Genomic DNA, 25,625 nt, shown 5'->3' with positions numbered 1-25,625 from the left:
GTTACACACAGCACCCAACCCCTTTGGCCCCTCCGACAGGTGGTGAGCCCATTGGAAGGGGGGCCCACGTATCCTCTTCGGGCTTTTTTTTTTCAAAATTTGGTTAATTTAATATAAGAAAAGTTTTAAAAGGCTTTATTGTGGTCACATTTTTACATCATGGTTTAAAAAGAACATAGTTTAAAGACGGTAAAAACTGAAAAGTCTTCCCAGGAAATACTTGTCTTACAGTGATGACGAGTTGTGTGGAACTGCTCATTTATATTTAGTCCTATAGTTTGTTTCAGAAGAAAATTTTCATACTTATAGAGAATTTTGTAACAATAAATATGTAATTAAAAATATGTCTTCATATTTATTCTAGTTTTTGACACACTAAAGACATCACCGGGAATTACGTCTGCGAATGAAGATTTTCCTAGAAGTAAATGGCACCCTATCATTATGCTAACTCATTTTTTAATGATAAGATTTTCCCTGTTCCTCAGTAAACACAGTTTTATCAGTTACTTTCATTTGCATTTCCATTTGAGCTTCTTATGAAAGGTTATTAATAAAATAAGAGACAAGCATGTCCGAATCAAAAGAAAAGAGGAAAAAGTCTCTCTGTGTATTTTGGATCCAGAAAAGTGATGTTGTGTATAATGCAGAGGGAAAAAAAGCTAAAATCTGCTTTGTAATCTGTTTGATATTATGAAGGCAGCTTGGTACGGAATGCTTTATTTGACTACAGGTATGGGTGGAGGAGGAAAACGACTACTGGGTATGCAAACGGGATAATTTGCATGCAAAAGGAGGAGAAAAGGATGTGGAGCTGTGTGCGTGTGGGTCTATGCTCTGAATATGGGTTTGGGGGAGAACATGTCTTGGAAAAAAAAAAAAAAATTCAGACACACACACCTCAAACTTTGTTCAATGTTCACCATTCTGATCTTGATTACAGTTTGAATGAAGTGCAGTTTGAAGTTTATACTATGTTGTGTTTCTCAATAATGGGAGCTTTGGTAGCTCCTTGTCTTATGCGAGTGATGAAGAAAATAACAAAGTAGAGGTTAAAAATTGTCCATGTTGTTTTATTCTGAATTTTAAAGCTCATGTATTTCTTGTAGATTTTTGACAAAATTAGTAATACAGGACTTTATCAGAGCACAGCAAATATTTATCGAATACAAATCCTTCTGATTGCACCATTCAAGGTACCCAGAAATTACACTAGGCCATCCTCACTGAGCTTCATTTTGTGAGAAGACCTTTAAACTTTATGATTTTTCCTATTTCTCCGTTCAACTTACAAGTGCTACTCCAGAGGGAATTTTGGTATGACTGCAAGGACACCACTATGATATAAAGTCCCCTGAGATAATGTGTAGTTTCACAATACATAAATAGAATTTTAACTACATGCTCCCCAGACGAAGCCCCACGATTTTACTTACCCAAATCCTAAATTGATTTTACCATATTTGTTTTATGATTGTTGACATACAGTAGATTTGCTAAAATACTGCAAGAGGCACACAGCTTTTAAAGAAAATACTTTATCATTTGCCTAATATGAGACATTTTGATGATGTTGAAAAGGGAAAAAGAACATTGCAGTAGGCACTCACCAAAGGTGTGTCTTGTTTCTCCGGCATGGCTAATGCAAACTTTTCTCCTTGTTCAGCTTAACCACAGCAGGAGAGACTGCGAGTTTTCTGTTCAGGCGAACTACTTGGCTCATCAGGAGGTGGCATGAAGGTAATGCTGTTCCCTTAGCCAATCCCTGAAGCTCTTGTGCACCATTACTTTGCATGTTGGTTAGCCATAGTCTGCTCCCATCAAGACCACACCTTTATCGTTTAAGCCAGCTGCTTTCTTTACATTTGTGGCACATTTACTGTATTTTTAGGAGTTTTCTATATTTTTTGCCATATCAACTTCTGCATTGACAAAAAATGCGGACAGAGCCCTCCATATTGACTCTAGGTATTTCTTCAAAACTTATTTAGCAAATCTGAAAAAAATATATTGATGTAAATATTAAGTCCTCAATATACAATGACAGGTCACTTTTTTAGGTATATTTTGCTTGTACCTGTTTGGATTACCCTTTGCTTTCAGAACAACCCTAAGTTTTCATGCTATTGATTCAACTAGAATCAGGCACATTCTTCAGAGATTTTGGGCTATACTGATGCCATCATGCAGTTGTTGCAGATTCGTCAGCTTGACATCCACAATATGAATCCTCTGATCCACCACATCCCAAAGGGATGGTCATTAGAGTGAAGTTGACTTACTGACATGTTCAAGATACTCGTTTGAGATTATCTGAGCTTTGTGAAAGGTTCTGAATTATCCTGCTGGAAACAGACAACACAAGACACGAACATTATAGTCACGAAGGAGAGGGAATGTTGAGAAACATCAGTCAGATCAGGCAAAGCTTTTCTCTAAAATAAAATTTTGGTGAACCTGTGGGCATTGTAGCTTCAGATTCTTGTTCTTCCTGTTTGGATAAAATGCCATGCTGTCTGATGTTGGTGATTCACCCCATTCACCCCATCTGGGTGAATGTTCCATAGGATGTGTACTTAGTGATGATATTCTTTTTACTTTGGTTAGAAAGAGTAGATATCTGAGCTGTTGTTGCCTTTCTGTCATCTCAAACCCCTGTGGCCATTCTCCTCTGACTTCTGGTGTGAACAATGTATTTTCATCCACACAGCTGCTGCCAACTGTAGATCAGCAGTTTCAGAAATACTCAGAGCAACCGACTTGCTTCCACAATCATCCCAAAAGACACTGAAATTCACTTTCTTCTCTGACGCCCAGTTTGAACTTCCTCAAGTTGTGCTCACCATCCCTAAATGGGTTGAGCTGCTGTCATGTGATTGGCTAATGGACCATTTTTTTAAAACAGAACATTGAACAGATGAATCAAACATAGTAAATACATGAGTGGGCAAAGAAATAAATGCACCAAGAAGTGCAAATAAGGGAGATACATGCCTTAGAACATCAGACATTTTAGGAGACAATGTGTTCTTGTAAAAGCTTAGAGTGATTCAGAGGTTAGAGCTGTCATCGGCCAGTGAAGGGATCAGTAGTTAAATCCTAGGTTCTTCAGTCCTCATGTCAGTGTCCTGCCACCTTTTGTTCCCTCTGATGTGAGTATGGACAGGTTCTTTGTGAATGGTAAGTGATGCTTGTTGTGGTATATAATGATTTACACCTTTTGAAATTTTCTTGTCAGCCTCTGTTGAAATTCATCTACTTCTTTGTTTTCTTCTATAGTTCTAGCTATTTCCCTTTATGTCTGCTGTGCATTGATTTAAACTGTGTTGTGCCGAGGGTTTTAAATGTGCTCCATGTAATATGCAATGAGACACTCAAACAGAGAAGAGGGTGGTTTTCCTGGTTTGGTTTGCTTGTTTCTCCTTTCTGGATTCAGACACATCTTAATAGTGTAAGATTATTTTTTTCCCTTTTCAATTAATGCAGTTACATACAAGATCAGTTATTTACTAAAGTTGATCAATAGTTAAGGAAATGTGCTGTGCCTTTTTGGGGAGCTGTTTCCTTCTTTGCTGTTTATTTTAGGAGGCGGGTTCTCTTCTGTTAATTGAAGTTGAATTAAAGTCTGGACAGCTATGCTATTCCCTCTCAGTGTCCTGCTCTTTCTCCAACCACAACCTCCTATTTTACGGTAACACGTATTTACCCAACATTTTGTTACAATAGAAGCAATTTTTCAAACCCTACATGAGATAGATGGAGCTTAAACATTTTTTAAAATTTAACTACTATTTCTGGTGATTTATACCAGGTTAAATCTACCAATTATCCATCCAACAGTTACAATACTAAAATTTTTGCATTGAAGGTTTGCTTTGTTGAACAACCAGTCTGACAACAACCAAAGTTTACATCTTATAATGGTCTTTAACAATACATCTGTTAATTAGCATTTTTCATTGTTTATTTAGTAACACGGAAGATCTAGATAGTATCAGAAGTGACTCTCAATGACCTGATTCAAAGTGTACCCAGCCTATGTAACGGTGCACTCAGCAGGAAAAACATCACTATTGTTATGATAATTCTAAATTGACCTCTACTTGTCAAGGCAGACTTTGATAGAACTGGAGGAGTTTGGGGTCTCAATGGTTTTCAACAGACAATGATCCAATTTCGCCCCCTCTGTTGCTTCTCCCTGGTATAGACAGCTGCAGCCAATCAGAAGTCTCTATTCATTGTATACAAACAAAACATTGTGAGCCCTGCAGCCTTTAAATCGTCCTGCAGGACCCCATGGACATGTGTAGACCATCAGCAGCATCTCCTGTCAGACGCGTTTTTCCATCCAAACTTCTTCAAAATTACTTGCAAAATGAACATCAGATGCAGAGAGTCTGTTTGCAGGAAACTCTTCGGTCCAGTGGACCACGACCAGCTGCGTCAGGACTTACAACTGAAACTGAAGGAGATCATGTCGCAGGACAGCCAGCGCTGGAACTTCAACTTCCAATCTGAGACACCGCAGCTTGGCAGATTTCAGTGGGAGGAAATACCCACAGATCGTGCTCCATCTTTCTATCAGGAGTCCCCACAGCCAGTGGTTGAAGTTAATTCTCCAAGAACTGAGGATGATGGTAGTGAGAGCAATAATGATGAACACCTTGGCACAAACCAAGAGAACTATTTAAGTGTGTCCAACACACTCAAGCGTCCTGCTGAAAAAACGCCTACAAGAAGGAAGCGGTCACTCTCCAAACCTGTAGCAAAGTCCAATGATGCAAGAATTACAGGTGAAAGTACATATTCATAATGGTGAATATTTCTATAATATTAACTATTATAGCTACATAATAGGAGCTATAAATCAATAAAATGTTCTTTCTTCTGTTTGGCAGATTACTTTGCAAAGAGAAGACGGACAGTAGAAGCTCAGAGCATCATCAGTCTTTTTCACACCAATTTCAACAAGGAAACTCAGTGTCAGACAATAAGATGAACATGCTTTGGAAAATGTTTACATGACTACTTTTGATGGCCAGAACTAAGAATTAAGAGGGAAACCATTATTTTATTTTATTTTTTAGTCGTGTCTATCTGTATTTATTTTATTTATGGGTATGCTAATTTAAATAAAGTTGCATGTGTTTTGTTTTTGTCAGTATTGTTGTTGAATTTCTTGGATCAGCTCAGCTGCTTTTGTGAAATTGATAAATTAATGACTTGTAAATTTGTACAGTCATTGCAGATCTAATAAAAGGGTGTAATTGAAGAAAGCGCAGATGCTTCAGATTCTGTGATTGCATTTCCATCTAGTTTGGCGTACTGAAACATTCCCTGTAGTCTTCAGAGAAAACAATGTTCCACTTCACTAATTTACAAATAAATTCTCCATCAACTCATAAATAACTGTATGAGTCGATGCAGAGTGTTATCTTCAAGTTTTATTACTAATTAACAAGTTTTATCATGATTTTTTGTACACCTATTTTTACAAAAAAAAATATATAAATCACACGAAGATTATGCTGTTCCCTTTTATTTTTGAAATTCAAAATAGTTTTGAGTTTTTATACCAAATTAGAATACAAAGTGCAATATGTGACAATGAATTTAACAAATGCTAAACTTGAGCAATCAATGTGAAACAGGTAAAATAAACTAAAGCATTACTAAAGTAAGATTTGTATTGCATCTTGAAATGATAATTTTTTTTCATTTGCCCTTTAAAGCCAAAAACCTTTGTGAGTTGTTTTTTTTATTTATTTTTTTTATATTAACTTGATAATTAATAGTCCAGCGACCTGTATCTATAAGATAATGTTTAGCTTGCTGAAATGCAAGCATCATAGTTATTCCCCTTGCTCAGTTTTTCAGTTCAATCATTTTTCAGGCTGTCTGCAGGCTTATAAGGCAGTATTTCTGTGTTAGCCACAGATGAATGGGTTCATAAGTGTCGCTCTGAAGTGATGGAAAATGGAAAGGAAGCTGAATGTTTAGAAACCAAAGGAAGAAATTTACTATACAGTAATTGCATTTTCTGGGTCTTATTATGCACAATTTCATAATCACAGTTATAAGGAATGTGCTGCCAGGCTTAAAATTATATCCATTAACATTAACTGTGAGTTTCAAATTAGTCCATTAGAGAGGCTAAATCCCTCATAAGTGTATTTGTGTATTTGCTCCTGTTATGTTTGGGTTATAGTTGTGAAAGAAGTCTGAAGAGGCCATCTGGCCAGAGAGCAGCACAATGGCCACAAAGGAGAGTGTGCCATCTAATTCACCTGCAAATTAGTTCTCACGTCCTTCCACCCCCTCTCGGGACCTTCTTTTTCTCTTTTCTTTTTAGTTTGTGTCTCTTTTCAAGCTCAAAGAAATGACATGTGCCCAAAGCAGACCCAGCTCAGCCTGATATTTTCTACTTTTGTGAGAAGACTGTGGTCATTTTAACATAGAAGTTCATAAGAAACACATTTTAATCCACACAATGAAAGGTTCAATATGTTTTTATGAATGAGGACAGAAGAAACTTTCTTCTTACCATTTCAAAAATCAGTCAAAATTCCCTTAGGTAATGCATTTCCCCAGAAAGTACCATAATTAATTGCTTAAAGATGCACACAACAAGCCTCGTGCATCATCAGTGAAAAAAATTAGATGTAGGAACAATGGCAATTGTTTTTATTAACAGAAATTAAATGCATCATCTTCATATACCCCCAAAACCTGAAAACCTGGTCATTTTGCCCCATTACTATTTTAGTGGCTTTGGTTACTTTAAACAGAGTTTTGTACCAGCAGTGCATCAAGTGGCACCTATCTTGATGTTTTCCCCTTTGACAACCAGCAGTTAAATGCAATGTCATGTACATATCACATACAGATACTCTGCTGCAAGGACATATGGTTGTGCAGCTCAGGTAAATACTGTCTACCAGAAGGAGGTCACTCATAGTTATTTTGGTGTCATATTCACTTATATGTCAGAGGAGTCAACTGAACCAAAGAGAGAGTAAGAACTACATTCAGTGGGAAAAGAAAAACTATATAATCTTCAGAAAACGACCTACAACTAAATCATAAGTGTCCATTTTTTTATTATGTTTTCCTAAAATTTCTCAGGAGAAATTTTACCATGTTGTACCATTTTTGTACCCAATGGTACAAAAATAGGTTTATGTATATAAAGTGGGAGTAAGTTGATATTAAAATTTTAACACATGGGTATGAAATGGGGGGAGCATCCAGCAAAGGTGCAAACTAATTTGTAACCTTATCAGAAATTTGAAATTTTGAAATGAAATGAAATATTAATATTGTTGAGAAAATATCTATTTTTTAGAAACATGTACATTTTTGGTCTTGTTCATTTGTTTGTCTATGTCTGCCCTATATAATTAAACCCTCAGTCACAGCAGATGACTGTTCACAATGAGCCAGGCTCCAGTAGAGGTTTGTTCCTGTTAAAACTGAGTCTTTTCTCACACCATCATCACGTGTATGATTACTATGAAGGATTGTGACAAAGTTAACAACCCCATGAAATCAACCAGCCACTGTTGCGACATGCTTGTTCAGGAAAATGAACTGTTGCAAAGCCAATGACTCGACGTAATTGAGTGTATTTCCTGAAACAAAATATTTTCCTTTACCAATTGTCATGTCAGATTCAACTTCAATACACAGTATTAAAAATATGATTGAACCAATGAGTACTTATTTAAATCAAATGTTTTTTTTCTTAAACCTGAACTTATGATTGGACTAAATTGAACATATTTCTATATTGCCTGTTAAAGTGTCTTGAGATGAAATCTGTTGTGAATCGGTGATATGTAAATAAACCAAAATTTTGTCTTGGTGTTCTGTTTAAGTACATAATGTCAGACTCACCACAATACATACATGCAAATAAAAAAAAAATGGCTGGACATATTGTATCTTAGACTGAATTTAAATTCAATACAAACAAAACAACTAGACATTGTCAAATAACCTCAATTTAAAAATAAATAAACTGTCGAAAGGGAAGCAGCTGTCGTCATTGACTTTCAGCCCATTGTAAAACAAGGTAGGTTTTAGTGTAAATATTCTTTGTATGTTATTTGTCTGGTAATCTCCATCCAAACTGGTCCTGTACATTTGTTTGACTATTTATTACCTAAATAAACATCAGTTAAAGGGGTAAAACAGAACGTTTAACCACGCTGGAATCAAGGTAATAAAATTCTCCTCTCACCAGTTCCTAGTGAGTACAAAGGCCAAAATCCCATAGCACACTTCAGGACGGTGCTGCCTATTGTTGTGGTCACCAGAGGCAGATGGTCACTTAGGCTCTTTCACCACATGGTCAGCTGTGTGAAGGAATGTCTCGGCACCCCATGGATGGCCAGCGGGAGAAAGGTCACCATCTGCTGCCTAAAGGTTACTTATGTAAAAAACAGACTATTAACCGTTTGTATAAGAATCCACCCCCTTGTTGTAGCTTCGAAAGAAATATTGCTGCAAATGCAAGCTTGCATAGTTGCTGAATAACAGCTATTCTTCAAATTGTCTTTCTTTTGAATAAGATAAAATGAAAAGTAACAAAAAAGATGAAAAGCCAAAGAAACATTATGCGATTACTTTCAATTCACCATACACTTTTTTAAATCTTCAATCATTTATTGTTGTAGAGTATTCCTGACAGTTACAATATACGGGAAATGTCAAGTGTCTAATTACCATTAGACATATAAATCACTTCTCTAGTACAAAGGCTAAATAAATGTTTTAAATAGAATCAGAAAAAAAAATAATTATGGTGTCTAAAAAGGCGGCTGGCAGCAGTCATTATACTAGGCTTATTCAACTAAAAACTACAATAGTTACAATTGGTGGAGAGACACAAATTACACCAATGCATTGACCTCAAGATGCACCGTCAGCACTAAAATCTAAAAGTGGCAGGGTTGCCTGAAAAAGCAAAAGGTTGTAAATCTGTAGATTTTTTTTTTCCATTTTTTCTTCTCCACAGAGTTTGATAGAGAACACAGACTGGGACAACCACCGTATGGCGGACTATGCACCCGTGTTAGATAGCCAGGATTCACAGCTTTTGGATTACGGAGAAAATACTAAGGCAGGCACAAGACAACACCTCCAACACATAACATGAGAAGGACCTTCACGTAGACCTACTGAAAATTTCCAGTGGAGATGAAGCGACACCAGCCATTTGAAGAAAAACTTGTATGAGCCCAGGATGTACACTGGATTTATTTATGCTGCAAGTCTACTGACACTAAAAAGATGTTCAGCACCCAGGAGATAATCAGTTTCTGCCCAACTACCAGGCCAATGAATAGGGTGATTGTTGTGCACCGGTACATTTGATATGCATCAGCTACCATTGCCTCACCTTCTGACCTAATACAACCAGCACATCTGCCAACAATTAAACCTTTGGACTACAGCTCCATGGCTAACAATAAAGGTCACACTTCCTGTGCCCTGTTTGCGGACTGCACATTTACATTGACCACACACAGAATCTGAGGTTGCATGATCAACGGTTTGTGTTGTTAACCCAGCAATGGGGAGACTCTGTCCAGACAGACTTTCCCATTGGATTGTGGAATCCATTTCTCTTTCTTACACCAGCAGGGATCTACTGATGCCCCAGGGTGTGAGGGCTCACTCCATCAGGGGCAAAACAACTTCCTGGGCTCTACTTGGGGGGTGCTGACGAGTGATATGTGAACTGTGGCCAGCTGGTCTTTGCTGTACACATTTGTTCAGTTTTATTGTTTGAACGTTAACTCACTCTGTATTTTCCGCTGCATGTGAAGTGCTGCAGTAGCTTGCTATGCTCGGCCCAGGTTTGATGGCTGCTCTGCAGGGCATTTATAAATGTCCAATACTTGAGTTGTACTTGACTGATTTAACTAAAAGGGAAAGTAATGCTAGTAGCACACAACTACTGTTCCCTAAAGGAGACGAACAAGATACAACACATGGCTACTCTGCTCCTCAGTGTGGTTTGGTAAAGAGTGGCTATCAAGTCAGTGACTAGTCAGGTATATGGTGCAGGTGGGGCCTGTCACTCGTCATCACACCATTTGCCAAGGAGATGTGATTAGAGGTGGCTTCAGTCATGACATCCCATCCTCACATGTTGTGCCTTGTTCCTCTCCTACAGTAAACAGAAATTATGTGCATAACATTACGCTTTCACACGCCTTAGATCTCTAGCTGATAATGTGCTGTTCTTTCAAGAGACTCGTACTATAAGAGCATCTGAACAGAAGTCTCACAGAACAGATAAAATACATCAATCCACTTTTTCCAGCAAGACTTACTGTGTTGCAGTTATTTGGAAAAGCATACATTTTAAACACATTTCAACAATATGTGAACCAAACGGTCAATCCATCATTGCATCTCATTGCATCTGTGGGCTATCTTTACTCCACTCATGTAACAAAGTTGAGTATCTGCAGGCCCAAAACCGATGAGCCAGCATTTTTTAGAAAAACCTTTGAAAGTCATCTGACCTTTCAAACATAAATTTAATAGTAACTGGGGACCATAAAGTACTTTGCCTCAATCCTCACAGCTCAGCAGACAAAATATGGAGTCACTCTTATGGTTCTAAATAATCTTATCACCTTTACTAATTTAGTTGACATTTGGCAACTCCAGAACCCGATATACAGAAAATACTCTTTTTAAGCACAAATCATTTTCTTGTGCTGATTTGTTTTCATTGGATGCCAAGCTTATAGCAAACATTACCAAAAAAAACAAATACCATGACGTTTTGATCTCAGATCACGCCCCAATCTTCATGACACTTGGACCGTCCTCCGCATGGGATTTCTGTGCATCTGTTAGAGCAAAACCTTTCTAAACATGTCTGCTAAAAAAAATTACAGAATATCTTGAAATTAGTGACACTTGAGGGAAGCGCTCAAATTTGTTATAAGAGGCCAAATTATTGCATACGAGTCAGCTTTGGAAAAATCAAATAGGATTAGTTTAGGCAACTCTCAAACATCGCAAAATATTTTCAAACCTAAATATAAGTATAACATGATTTTATCACAAAAGGTCTGCGACCAAGTCTGGCATTTTAGGAGGCAGAATTTCAAACAAACCTCATACACTTTTAGCTTGGCAGCTTAGGGGGTAACAAGCCAGCAGAGCTATGAACGAAAGAGCTTTACAGATCTGATGACATGGGTGATGTGGATTACTGGGCTAAAAAATGTAAACGTACTGAGGCTGGACGAAGCCTCTCGTGAAGCCCTTTACGCGGAAATATCTCTGGCAGAAATACTGAACTCTTTCAGGTCAATGCAAAGTAGAAAAACCCAGAACAAGATCGAATTGGCAGTGAATTTTAATACAAATTTGCAAATCAAATAACTAATTCTGAAGCCAGACAGGGATGAAACAGAGCCTTCATCATACCATCCAATTTCCATGTTCAACATAGATTTTAAGATAATCACTAAAATACTAGCAAAACGGCTAAATATGTAAATAGAACTCACACTGATCAGTTGGAGCTAATCATAGCATTTCTTTATATGCAGACAACATTGCCCTGTTTGGATCAGACCCTGAACACTTACAACCACATTTGCTTGTTAATTCCTTTGGAAAGGTAAGTGTTATAACTGGCTTATGCCAGTTATACCACTAACTGACAGAAGCCTGTATCGACATCTAAATAACTGAACCCACCGTTTCTGCCACCAATGTCAGAAATATGATGTACTGGCAATATGGCTTTAAGAAGGCAGACTGGTTCATCCCCCACTACTAAGAAAAGTCTCCCACAAGACTTCTTTCTGTTCTCCTCTCATCAAAATCAAAATTATTTTAGATATTTATAATGAAATCGCATAAATTACCATCTGAGAATAATGTATGTTTAAAATGTCTCCTAGGTCCCCCTGTAGCAAAACATTTGATCTCAGTGCTGGTCCGTTTCTTAAGTACTTAAGATTAAAAAAAATAAAACAAGCCTGGGAAGGTGAGCTTGATATTGAGATTGAGGATGAAACATGGGATGAAATATTAACGAACATCAAGTCTTGTTCAATTAATGCTGTCTTTGGTTGCCTCAGTACATGAATGAAATTACTCTATAATTAGATTAAGTAAGAAATGTCCTAATCATGTTCACTACATAATAGATGCAAGGCGGGTGAAGGTCCTCATGCACACCTTTTTTGGTTTTGTCCAAAATTGCATAACTTTTGTTGGTTCATCTTCCAGTGGTTTTCATCTATCACTCTGCTCTGTCACTACTTAGCACTTTGAAAAACTTGCATCATATGCAAAGCTCTAACTCTTTGCATGAGGATTGTTAAGAGGTTTATTCTAAAACTCTGGAAGACCTGGCTGACTGAACTCATAAGCATTCTGCATGTGGAAAGACTAAGATACAAGTTATCTTGTGCCATTCTGGAGTTTTCTGGGATACAAAATCCAGTATTAGATCATATGAATGACCAATGATGCTCCCTTTATTCAACCACCTTACACAAGTGTTTTACAGATAAGATGATCAGCTGTACATTTGAGCAGGTTTCACAGATAAGAACTTGGCTCCTGCTTTACATTTACTTATTTTATATTTTTATATTAGTTTTTTTATTAATGTTAAGGTATAATTGAACTTAAAAGCCTTTATAAAGAAAGTGTTTAAAAAATAATGTGCCCCTTCCGCTTCAGTACGTTTTCAATTGTTATTAAGATAAGGACATTTGAGAAAAACAAACAAAAAAAAAAAGCACTGGCCATGACACTCGGACAGTCCTCCGCATGGGAGACTCCAGCAGATGAATGTTCTTCAAAAAGCTGATACCTGAAAAGGAAACATTGTCTTAGCTTGTGAACTTCAAAATTATTCAGAGGAAAAAGGAAATAAAAACAGGTTTGGGAATACCCAGAATGTTAGCTACAACTAAACTCTTGTCATGGCCAAACTTTAGGAGAGAGTAGGTAATGCTACAAAACCTTCCCTCAGTAATCAACAGCTACAGACTCTTTTTAAGGTGCCACCGAGAATTGTAAAAAAAATAAAAATAAAATAAAAAAATAAAATTAAATAGCAAAGGGTGTTCAAGGAGTTTTTCTTTATATATGATTACTATATAGAAAGGAAAAGTAAGGGGAGTGAGCCAAAAGCCCTTCTGAGACAACTGCTCAGGCTGCTATGAAGCCTCTGTTTAACATAAAATCCCTACATGGAGATCGATTAGCCTTCTGGATAGTTTTTTTCATTACTGTGACAGTTTTTATTGTAGTAATATAACAAACCTCAGCATCACATTTAGCAGAAAATAAGGCAAGAGGTAAGTTTGCTTATAAAAGTATCAACATTTAAACAGTTCACCTCAGGCTGTACCTGTTAAGTACTAAGGTGGATTGATAGTATTTTGTGATTTTGTCAAAGTCATTGTTATCAGAGTCCCACCAAGGAGCAAATGCATGGCAGTATCTTGATCCTCACTGTCCCCTGACCTAAGTGACAACCTAAGTCCACCTTAAGTGTGCAATGCATGCAGGATGCCCTCAAATTTCTCACAAAATGTAGATTCCTAAATATAACTGAACAAGTCTTTGCTGACAGCAAAACTGTTTAGTTTTTTTTTTTTTTTCTGCTGCAGAAACAAATAGTAAATAATGATTATACAAACATTTTAAAACTTTTTTGTCATTTGCTTTTATGGTATTTGAAAACTCTAAGATTAAAATAAAAATGATACAGATAATATTCAGTATTAAATATTCAAGATTTCATTTTTTTCACTAGAATTTCAGAAACAAAAACAGCTAGAATAAAGATGTGAAATCTTAATACTTTTAAATAGATCTAAGTTAAACCTTATATTGAAGTTGCCCAACAGATATGATTTGAAAGGCAGTGGTTTCTTACACTCCCTTCATACATTTTCATCCTTACACATGCCACATGTCCTGGTAAGAGTTTTACCAAAATGTCATCATGTCAGTATTTCAGCAAACAGCTGTAGCTACATATGCTCATCACAGGCAGGAGAATATGTCCAGTGCGTCTTTGCCCGTCATAAACAGATGAGCAAACGTTGTGAAGCGCATTCAGGATGTCTGGTTTCAAGTTTCAGCAGCTCTCATCCTGACTGGCAGTGGAGCTGCGTGGAGGGTTGGGGCACAGCACGGTGTTGGTGTTGTTGGAGGAGAAGGATGAAGGGGAAGAAGACAGCTGGTCATTCATCGGCAGGCTGTCCTGGCTGTGGAGGACATTACAGGTTCGTCTGAGCCGAGGTCTCAGCCGGCCTCTGACTTCACCCCCACCGACATCCCTCTGGTCCAGCAGGAAGGTGAGGGACTCTGCGATGTGGTTCAGCGTTTGATCCATGTGCGTTATCTGTGAGATTTTCAAAACATTGTTGATAAAATGAAACATTTTGAACTAGATGGGTTGATTTTGTTTATAACAGAAGATTACATTCAAGCAACATGGGAATAAATGCCACATAATTTTATTGCCAGAATGATTAGCCAGTATGCAACATCAACAGTTTATGTTTCAGAGTTAAATTAATTTAGATAAATGTGTGTAACTTATCAAAAGGCTTCTTAAGAAGTCAAATGTTAAGGAACTAACGCTATTTTTGATATATATTCAACAGCAATATCCAAGTATCAATAAAGCTTAAAATTATGGATTGCACAATATATTCACAATATAAACCATTTTTGTCTACAATGTGTTAGAGAAAATGTTAAATACAGCACATATTAAGACAGAGCAATAAGTCAGGTAACTACAGGAACCATCATAACTTGAGGAATTCTAGAAAATCTGATTTATGAATTATTTGACATGCATTGCTTTATTAAGTGTGTCTGTTAACTCTTGTAAGATGAATTATGGGTAGTGAATTCAATTCATATTTGTAAAATATCTGCAATATTCGAGTTTGTTACTTGAACTAATGAAAAAAAGAGTCAACACACATTTCATATTATTTAGTTATAACAAATGATGAGAGAAAAAAAAAGCAACCTTTTGTCATATCCAAAACCACTTTCAGTTGTTTAACAGTTAATAAGTTAACTGTGTTGTCAAGATTCTCTCAAGAGGACATTCATAAGTTGTTCTTTCATAAAAGTCCACAACTTATGAATACAAAATGAACATTGTCTGATTTAATATAAGACCTTTATCTAAAAAAAAAAAATAAATAAAAATGTGCAAACCACTTGAAGTAAAAGTAGGGTTGTAAATTTCTACCGACATTACAAAGTTCCTACCTTGTCCTCCATCCTGTTGAGCCTTGATCCAATTGAGTTGTTTCCTTTATCTCTGGCGCGGTCTTCAGAGGTTGACATTAGACAATGAAATGTAACAAGAATAAATACATAAAAGAGACCATTAAGTGAAATGTTTTTCTCACAGTTAATATAATCCATTTTCAGGTAGAAGTGCAGTGATTTATTACCTGAACCCGTCTGGAACAAAGTCATTTTCCCCAAAGACTGATCTAGTCTGAGAGAAACAATAGAGAGCTAACGTCAGAAGAATATTTATAGATTCCCTCTGTGTTTCCTCTGTCACCCTCACACTCTTCCGTGTTCCAAGATATTTTCGGGAAGGATTGTTTTTCTTGATACACTTGCAAAAAGATATACATCATAAACACATTTCATTACTCCAGGGAACTCATTAATTTAAGCTCATTTTACTTAAAGAGGATACCTCCTCTGAAGCTCCTTGATCCGCACCATGAGGTTCAGGTGACCCTGAGAGTACTGTTCAATCACATCTCGGACATCATATGGCTTACGAGCTTGCTAAAAAAAAACAAACAAACATTGATTGAATTATTGATTAAATGACACTTAAAACCTTTACTTTACAGGTCTATTCATTTAGTTTCAGGTTTTTTTTTAAAGCACTGTAAAAGTTTTAGTCTTTTTTTTTTGCTGCTGAGACTGGTGTGTATTTACTGCGCTGGGGACATTTACAGCCCACACACTAAAGATTAATTCTGTACACAGAGCATTTTTATTTTATTTTTTTTTTTATCAGTTTTGATTTAATTGGCCAGTGCAGACGGAACCCTGTAAGAGCTCATTTACAGTTTGCTGCTGATGAGGTCTTGTGATCAGAAAAATGCTGGTCATTGCTGTTTGATGTGTGGGCCCTGTAAACTGCTCACATAACTACATCGGTAATAAGGTACAATAAGTATTGTACCTTAAGTAATAAGGTACAATAATGTGATTGTTGTATTGTAGCTATAGCATTGCAAAACTAGGCCGAATATATGGAAGCAGCTTTGTTTAATTCAACTCTGCTTCTGAGAAATGCGGCTTTACAATAAGCCAGATAAAGTTTTGAGTTCTTATATTTCAAACTGATACGATTTACCATCACCTCAACATACAATTTAAACACTTTTTTTTAATGCCAATCAAGTATGAGTATGATGCATTCACAAAGAAGTTTATTTTGTAGACATTGAATTTAAATTCTTCTGATGAGCACCTTGATATTCTTTGGAAATTGAAGATAGAAAAACAGATTCTTAATTAGTCAGCAACTGATGTTTTTCCAGCATTAATTGACCTGAACTCAGTTCATGGCAATGATCCTAACGCCTTTATTCAATCAATTCATCACAAGTGCTGCTCTAAATTAGATGTAGTGGCTCTGGTTAATCAGTCATGTTCATCAAAAACAGAACAGTCCTTGAATAAATGATAATATTTCTAGTTTTAAGAAGAACATGTTAAAGTTAAATTACAAAGTAGTTTTTAACATTTTCACTTTGAAGAACTTATAATACCTCTTTCAATAATATTATATAAACTTTGGAAGTGCTTACAGTGCTTTGCTTCCTAATATTGTCATCCTGCACAGTTGTAAAGTTTGAAGACATCAGCATTATTCTAAAAAACATAAAACCCTCTTCATATTCTCCCAACCTCTGTTTTTAATCTGGTTGGCTCCTGCATTGTGGATTTTATCACCCAGTGCTTGTTTTGGCTTACCTACACTACTTTTAGATCCCTTTTCACATGTGTCAACAAAAAGCCCTTGAAAACATTCTGCTGGTTCAAATCTTTGCTGAACAAACAAGACAAGAACAAACAAAACCACCTTCATCTCTCCTGTTTTTTTTTGTTTTTTACTCTTGTCGTCTGTTCATTTCAGAATTACTTTGAAAATTCTCATTTTATCTTTCAGGATCATGCAAGGACAACACCTTTCTTATATTAATGAATAAAGTCATATACTTTTACTTCAGTTCTTAGGTCCTCAATGCAAAATCTACTTGTAATCTCAAAGATCAGATATTTATGTCACTGATATTGCTCTTTCCAGCCTGGTGCCCTTCCCGTATTCTAATATCTAGAGCCTGGACTCATTTAAAATAGCTGCTGAAAAGACTATTTTTCCTTATGCTGTATTCCATTATGATAAAATAAAGATACCAAAAGTAAAAAAGAAACGTAGTATAGTAAAAAAAAAATATGTTCTTACCTGAAAATTTCTCTTGGCCACAAAATAACGCATTTTCTGTATGACACGAATGGCTTTTCGGTGCGACTCCGTCAATCTGTGACAACAGGTTTGAAAACTGTTTAGCTTCTTAGTTCTGATATCTCAACACACCTTGTGAGTGGATGCAACACACAAAAAGTTCCTGCACAAAACATTAAATTAAAGCCGGATCCTCTGTGCTTTTCCTTTGATTTTTCTTCAGGGAAATAGGCATCACAAAAAAACAAAGAAAAGATTAACATTATGCCACAACTCATCAGGTTAGAGAAAAATATCAAGCATGCTCTTCTTCCCTGTACAGTCTACATCAAAGCTTCTCCCTCATTACCTTGCTTCCTTTTGGTGTTACCAAGGTGATGAACAGTGAGAACAAAGGCAGGTGAAAAATAGTAAAAAGCCCAGAGTGATTGTGAGGCAGTTATCCTGCATTATTAGGTTGTGGGAATTATTGAAAAGCTGTTACTTATCAGTGTTCATTGCTCTGTAAAAGCAGTGAGTTAGGATGTGTGGTGGGAGAGCTGTGCATGTTTTGTTGAGTTGCATTTGCTGTAGAACAAGGTCTTTAAGAGCTTCATTATGGACTTTTAAAAGACTGGATTTTCACATTTGGCTATAATAACATTTGGTCAAATTAACATAGTGAACTGTCAATAATTTAATCTCTGAGCTATTATAGAAACCATTTCCATCATAAAAAGGAATATGGGTTATTGATATAATGAAAGCCCAGGCAGAGAATCCAATTTTCTATTAATTTAGTAGGCAGATATTGAAATGCTTTCAAAGTGCTGTCTGAATAGTAAAGACATCTCTCTCTAATGAATGTTGTGATATGAACTTATTAAGCCAAGATTAAGGACATCGTCATCCTTAAAGAAGTAGTTCAATAGTTCAGGTTGTTCAATAGATCTCAACAACCTTGCAGAGATTATGTTATTGATGGCTATTGATTTATCTTGTGATAAATGTGAAAATGAAAGAACTAATTTCTTTGTATTTATTGCATGTTTGACCACAGACCCTCACAGTCTAATCAACTTCAGTCATTAGGAATTTGTCTTACATGCTCAGGTCTAATGGAGTACTCACATTTAAAAGCGTATATATATAATGATCAATGATAAAAGGAAATAAGCATATATATATATATATATATATATATATATATTTTTTTTTTTTTTAAAAAATTAAATAGCTTCTTTTTTTTTTTGGTAAAATTATCCAAAAGGTATTTAATATGTTTAAAGGAAACTAGGGATATACGATCATGACAAGTGCCTAGCCTTAACTAAACCTAATATTTAATATTATATACAATGCTCCTTGAGAACAAATGGAATTCTAGATATATTCCAAAGTAGAATAAGCATCAAATAGTTCATGTATGTGGAATTCTGATATGTCAGGACATAAAAGGGTGCTTTTACCTTTACGTTTTTGTCTCAATTTTTTTTTTCTTTAGATTTAAAGATCAACTGAGTATCTGGGAAACTGCTCATTTCTCTCAGAGTTCCCTCAGGTGGTCCGGATTATTAACAGATTTTATCACAAATGTCATCAGTTTAGCTTTCAGTTTCAAGCTTCTGGTATTCTAAGGTGAGTGGAGGATCTGCAAATAGTGTGAGATTAAGCAAAAATGAGAGACAGACATATCACTTCTGTACGAGTGGCACATATGTGCCATGTAAATTATTTGAGAGAGCTGTGGTGCTCATGTGGCAACATTTTTTGACTTGTCTAAAATATTTCCACAGCTTATCTAGTGATCAAGCGACGTCTGCTACAGTGTCAAATGCCTACTAGAGATGCTGGAGCCTTAGATTTCTATGACATTGTGTCTTCTTCAGCATTGAAGCAAAAAAGGCAGCTATACAAGAGTTTGACAAAGATGTTACAGTACATCACTAGGGGCAACAGTTATGTATACATCTTCCTTTTGCTTACTTGGATAAAAAAGAAAACAGGGATTTATCTATAGGCTATGCTTCACACAACACAGGCTTTTGATCATGATGCCGTAGTTCATGAGATCAAAACCTGAATCTCTTTCATCATTTTCAAGGAACAATGAAAAAGGGTTAACTAAATTACTGCAGATGGAACATTAAGATTGAATGGAAAAGCGAGGCTTTATAACTACAACAAGAAAGTTGAAACAACGGCAGAGCTATAAATTGCTACTTGACTGAATTAAACATTAATTTACTGAACATTGTCAAAAAGTCACAATTATCTCCCAAGTCCACCATAAAATAAATAAAGTATCAGAAGTCAGAAATTTAGGGGAACTTTGCAGTTTTCTCTGATGGGGTACCAACAAATGTGAACAAATTATGGCTGTGTTTATATATATATATATATATTTTTTTATTTTATTTTATTTTATTTTTTTTTCATATTATACCATTGTAAGAAGATGATATAAAGCTTTGTTTTGAACACTGAAAAATACAGACAAAAATATTCACGTGAAATACTACAACTACTACCAGTAATAGTAATAATTTGATTCCTATGACATTGGAATCTCATATGAATCTAATGACAAATTAGATTCTGAATTATAATTTATTACATTTTTACTTCTTGCACTTTTCTTGACTTCAAGTTATTTTGCTTTGAGTATATGTCGGTGCATTTTTGTTTTGTTTCTAGAAAAAGAAATGTTAAAACTCTCAGTAGCCCAGAGGTCTTTAATTTCAAAATTATGCTGTACTGTGATATTAACTGTAATAAATGTGAATCCTTTTTAGATCAATGCATTGCAAGAATCCTTGAAATTTCTGTAAGAGACATGCAAAGCTTTTCTTCCTCTTATGTACTGTGCTTACACAATATGGACATTTTGGAAATGTATGTTGGAACTAAAAAGAACCCAATAAGGATTTCTTTTTCACTGTGTTCTCTCACCACAATTACTAGAAATAGTAGTTTGCCTCATAATGATTCAATTTAGCATGGGATTTGATGTGGCGTTGCTCTGTGAGAACAGCTGGTTACGTATTTTGGAGCCAGCAGAGCACAGAGTTATCGTGCCAACAACACGGCTGCGTGCAGTTCTCACTCTGCATCATTACACCACCATTTAGAATGTGAATCCCATGGGTCAGAGCTGTCGCTCCATTTGTTTCACTTACGGTGCATCTACATTATACTGCCTTTACTTAACACTCACTTCCTTATATCAGTGGCAGTCTCTAGCTGTGTAAGTGCCTCAGAAAACACAAGGGATTTTCTCTAGCACACAATCATGAGCCCTTTGGGGTTGGCATAATGCAAAGGTTAATTACAAACAGCATAAAAAATAAAATACAAGCAGACCATCTTTTGCTGGCTCATGCTTAAGATTCACTCACACATAAACACTGATTAACACTGTGTGGTTTGATCTAATGCAATAACAATGCAACAGAGTGATGGCGACTCACTGTGATACTGTGCTGGCTGGAGCCAAATCACTTTCTCGCTCAAACTCCAGCTCTAGGTCGTCAGCAAAGCTGCAGTTTCTTGGCAGTGCAATGGGGGACTGGGTATCCATTAGGCTGGGGCCTCTTTTTACTGTAAATTCACAAAAACTAAATTAATTGTTGTTAATGGGGCAACATCTTCTGTACTAGCTTTGCTTAGCTTTGTATTTATACACATTTTTCAGTATTTTTTTTTTATATTTTGTTAAGAGATCTTCATGTGATGTTCTACTTGAAATGACAAAAAATAAGTTTGTATTTGCAAAAAAGGTACACAAAGGCAACAAGAACAAAAATGAAAGACAAATAAAAACATTTACAGCACATTTGTAAAATCCCAAATAATATGGGAAGGGACCTGTTCATTGTGGCAAAGTTATAACTACATGTGACCTTGCGTGTTTAGAGCAGAGTGCTGCTTTGCATTATTCCAGAACTGCCACTGAGAAAGAAGATCTAGTTCAAAAAGCAAAACAAGGCAGTGACAACTCTGACCTGTTTGCCTTACACTCTTGTCACACTAATGCATATCTCCCTTGTGTTTGAATGACATAGGAAGGTTCCCATCTTTAAGAAACAATAAATCACCTGGAGAAAGCCTTTAATTAGCCAGAAAGATCTCAGTGACATACAGCATCTCAAAACAGGAAATCCTGGATAAATTAAAACAATTTCAGTGAAGACAGAAAACAACTTTCCAACTTTGCTTCCCTACAGATATGACATTATAGCACACAATATTATCATCAGCTAATTAAAAAAAAAAAAAAAATCAAATGTTTTTGGTAATGTGGAAAAAATTTTCAGCATCTCTGAAAATTCTCCATAGACAGCAGACATTTAAATAAGCTCCAACTGACACCAACTTTCTGATTAATGCCGCTCGGAATTATTTGACAATGTGACACCCCACATAAACGGTCTCAACTCCATTAAACTTGCATCTTAAAATGATCAAGTATGAAAAAAATAAAAATATAACAACATAATGTAATTTGGCAGCATTTGGCATCTGCTGCATCAGGATGGAGCAATTTATGTAAACTTTGCTACTGACATCCCAATATACATACACTATAAAAAAAACAAGTGCACATGTAGAAAGCATGCTTTACATGCAACAGATCTATAAGATCTGTTCTTCTTGTCTGCTCTTCGGCCTTCTTTTTTTTCTTCTTTTTTTTCTGTATTTAAGCCATTTGAAAATTGACAACCTTTTGGCTGACAAGATTTCAGACAGATTTTCAGCTCCACATCTGCATTCAGCATTTTAAGAAAAAAAAAATGGTCAAAAGGGATTTGAATTACATTTATAACTCGTATCTGGACAAATTGTAAGGGTTGCCAGTTGTACTGAAGAACCCATCCTGCATTTCAATAAGTTTAGAATCCCACCAGTGCATATCAGTGTTGATCAGTCAGTATGTTCTGCTACAATATGTAACACTACAGGGAAGTTTTAGGTGTAACAGACTGTGAAAGCCTGTAATACTACTATTACTACTGATGATAACAATACACTTTAATTACAGTCATCAAGAAAAATCTCAAATAATAAAAATAACATACAAAATGTGTTATGTAGGTATAATACTAATTTATAGGTACCATTCAAAAAAGGGAAACTCCAGCTTATTTAAAAATGTGTATAAATGGAATTTGCAGCGGTAAATAAAAGTTGTGTTTTTGATCTTCTTCTGACTGGTTTCCTCAGTAATTGGATTTTCTGACTGGATCTGCTGGGGGGTACTTTATTGTCCTGGACATTTCCTCAGGGTTCTTCCAGAATGCTTGTGTGTAGGAACTAATCTGGCATGTCAGATGAGGTATTTGATTGAGTTCATGATATCATGTATCCCATCAAGATATCTAGGTTCTGTTAATTAAAATCTGTCCTATTTTATGAATATCTCGCAGTAAGTTGGATGCACTGTTCTACAGCTCCATCTTAATTTTAAAAACCTGATGCTACAGAAAGGGGAAATCATTTTTATTTCCATCTGCTATATACAATGAAATAATGCTGGAAATTGATCTTTTTCACCTCATATCGCTCTCATTTGAAAGACGAAGTCATTGAGAGCTGTTCAAATACAGCTAATGCAATAACAAAATATGATAAACATCAGCTTAAATAATCTGTTGATTTAGATACCAAACTATGAGCACAAAATACAAGTGTGTAATATTTAAAGTAAGTTATTGGAAGAAAAAACAAATTTAACAGTGACTATGCTCAATTGTGTAAAAATCATCATGTTTGTATGATGCCTTCACTCTGCTTGGCCTTTTGCCATGCTGCACCACATCTCTGCAGCAGCCCAGAAGGAAAAAGATACACAGACACAAACACTGACTTTTAAGTGGTTCTTTCTATTTCTCCCCCCCCACCTTTTTCTGCATGTTTCACGGCCACCACAGTTTGGGAGTAGGTGGACGGCATTCAGCTACTTTCAATTTCCCGTTTGCACTCTGAGATGACACCAAATCATGCATACTAGACCTTATGTCAACCTCAGTATTCAGATCAAAAGCTTCTCTGCAAATAGTCATTACAGAAATTTTTTCTGCAAAAAAACCCATTCATTTCATGCAATATTTTTTGTCTTTTCCAGTAATTTAAAGTAGAATGTAAAATTCTAGGAATGTTTGGAGTCAAAGAGTAAACAACAAAGTCATTTTTTAAAGCTTATTTTCCTCCTAAACACTAAGCCTGTCAGTATGTCTTAAGGTTTCCGTACTTATGAGAAACCCCACTGAGAGTAAAGCACGTCTTTCTCTTTGATGAAGCCTAACGTATAACAGTTTTATCACAATAATTGGTCACGTGGGGTTGTCATTTTTGTGGGAAATAGAAACGCAAATTAATTAGTCGAGTATTAATTAATGCAGAGCTCTGACTGTTGCTGAGGAAGGCTGCAAAGAAACACATTGATTATTGCACTAAGAGCAACCACACAAGTTAGAGAAGTGTGACACAACAGGTTCATGATTTTGATGTGTGAAGAATAAAATGCTGTGAAGTGCCTCTGCTTTAGCCAAGTTTGAAAAGGAAAGGGCCTAATTGTGCTGAAAGCTAAAACAAACGTAACTTGACATGCCATTTCCTCTCGACAAGCTGATTTTTATTCTCATTTACAGAGTCAAGAAAACTGCATAATCTGCTTGTCAAGGAGTTGTGTTAGAGTCCTTAACATGCAGAGTTTTTTAATTATCCTCAGAAATAAAGACAAATGGGTCAAGTGAACCCACCAACCCGTGCCACCACAGAGGCGTCATTGATGATGATGAATGTGAAAGGAAATACAAAAAGTTACCTGGGGGTGACGAGCTGAACTGCAGAGATGACAATGATGTCCATGACTGCTGGCGGTCTACGGCACACACAAACAGGAGCATAACTGCAACTGTGTTGCTTAAAAATACAGCATTGGCTACACATTTCTATTTTTCTATTAGTGGTATAAATAAGATAAGGGAAAGCAGTCAAAGCCAAAAGAAGAGGACACATGCAGAACATAGACACTAACAGCAGCTCACCACATCCTCCAAGTGGCTGGCTTCCTGCCAAATGAGATACACAAACATAACAGCAGAAGTGTGAAGAAAGACAAAAGTAAGAGAATGGAACAATCAGAAATACATTTATCAAAAAAAAAAAGAAAAAAAGAAAAAGGAAAAAAAGGTGCCTCAACTCTCTGCATCATCAATTCTCTTTACAGTTATAGAAATAAAAGAAAAATTTATACCACTGATAAAATACATTTTTCATCTCTATTTCCTGAACCAAATTTTACACCAAAATAACTCTAGATGAAAATATTAATGAGGTAAATATAAGCAGAATATATTACTGCAGCCAGCTAATTAAGCATAAAGTTTCACCATTTATAATCTTTTGAATTGAGCACCAGTTTGATATCTTGACAACTGACAGAATGTGAAATTACAGATATCTATGTTGCTATTAAACAAAAAAGCCTATGCAAAATACCCTAAAAGGGTCCTGCTAGCAGAGAGCCATGGGAAGCTCTGTCGTCATCCAGTCAGCATCCATCCTCACACAGCAGTGGTAATTTAGAAAATGTATTAAAGTTAAAAGCAGCATGCCATAGATGTTAGACATAGAGCCTGACCTCTTGCATCAATTTGGCGTCTTATCAAAGACACTGATTCACTGTGAACATTCAGTCAGCATATACATCTGTACAACAGGGAATATTAAATTCTACTGTTTCACAGAGAACTGAGTGCAAAGCAAAAACCATTTGCAGTTTCACGCCGGTGTTGGTGCCGCAGTCAGACATCTAAGCAGCTTTTCATGTTAGCGCCTGGCATAAAAGAAAGAGGTCGCCAGCTAGGCACCACAAAGAGCATCATCCAATTAGGTGTTACATGCTATGGACGTGCTAAAAGTATCCATATTTATCTGCTTTTGAAACAGACAGTCCCCTCTAATATCTTATTTTATTCCTCTGTGAAGAGACCCATCCATTAATTCCCTATATGTGGGTTTGTGAATAATGAAGATGATTTTTCCCTTTTTCCTTTTGGATCTTTTTAAGAGAGAGAAGAACTTCTTCAAAACATGATAAGAATGTCCA

At 36.1% G+C, this 25,625-nt stretch overlaps 3 protein-coding genes across 3 annotated transcripts in view; 1 reads left to right on the top strand and 2 right to left on the bottom strand.

Annotated features, from left to right (window-relative positions):
• Positions 1-1,759, bottom strand: part of trpm5 (transient receptor potential cation channel, subfamily M, member 5) — a 34,562-nt gene extending 32,803 nt beyond the window's left edge. The window contains exon 1 of the mRNA XM_015061000.1: positions 1,611-1,759. Within this exon, the coding sequence (XP_014916486.1) occupies positions 1,611-1,637 (27 nt within the window). The 5' untranslated portion in view covers positions 1,638-1,759. The remainder of the gene's footprint in view (positions 1-1,610) is intronic.
• Positions 1,760-4,187: 2,428 nt separating this feature from the next.
• LOC106965098 (cyclin-dependent kinase inhibitor 1B-like) lies at positions 4,188-5,096 on the top strand. The gene is made up of 2 exons (XM_015060999.1): positions 4,188-4,793; positions 4,899-5,096. The coding sequence occupies exons 1-2, from the start codon at positions 4,376-4,378 to the stop codon at positions 4,997-4,999; spliced, it is 519 nt and encodes a 172-aa protein (XP_014916485.1). The 5' UTR covers positions 4,188-4,375; the 3' UTR covers positions 5,000-5,096.
• An 8,175-nt stretch (positions 5,097-13,271) lies between these two features.
• The window catches only part of kcnq1.1 (potassium voltage-gated channel, KQT-like subfamily, member 1.1), a gene marked incomplete at its 5' end in the record, with an annotated part of 37,890 nt that continues 25,536 nt past the window's right edge, over positions 13,272-25,625 (bottom strand). The window contains 8 exons of the mRNA XM_015060998.1: positions 13,272-14,407; positions 15,298-15,359; positions 15,486-15,532; positions 15,743-15,837; positions 17,534-17,609; positions 20,983-21,112; positions 24,339-24,395; positions 24,562-24,585. Coding sequence (XP_014916484.1) covers positions 14,141-14,407; positions 15,298-15,359; positions 15,486-15,532; positions 15,743-15,837; positions 17,534-17,609; positions 20,983-21,112; positions 24,339-24,395; positions 24,562-24,585 — 758 coding nt within the window. The remainder of the gene's footprint in view (positions 14,408-15,297; positions 15,360-15,485; positions 15,533-15,742; positions 15,838-17,533; positions 17,610-20,982; positions 21,113-24,338; positions 24,396-24,561; positions 24,586-25,625) is intronic.

This window comes from Poecilia latipinna, unplaced genomic scaffold (assembly GCF_001443285.1).
Source record: "Poecilia latipinna isolate Pla-1442-1.1 unplaced genomic scaffold, P_latipinna-1.0 Scaffold1765, whole genome shotgun sequence".
Taxonomy (NCBI): Eukaryota; Metazoa; Chordata; class Actinopteri; order Cyprinodontiformes; family Poeciliidae; genus Poecilia; species Poecilia latipinna.
Note: the sequence above shows the minus strand (reverse complement) of the source record. Positions and strands in the feature narration are given on the sequence as shown.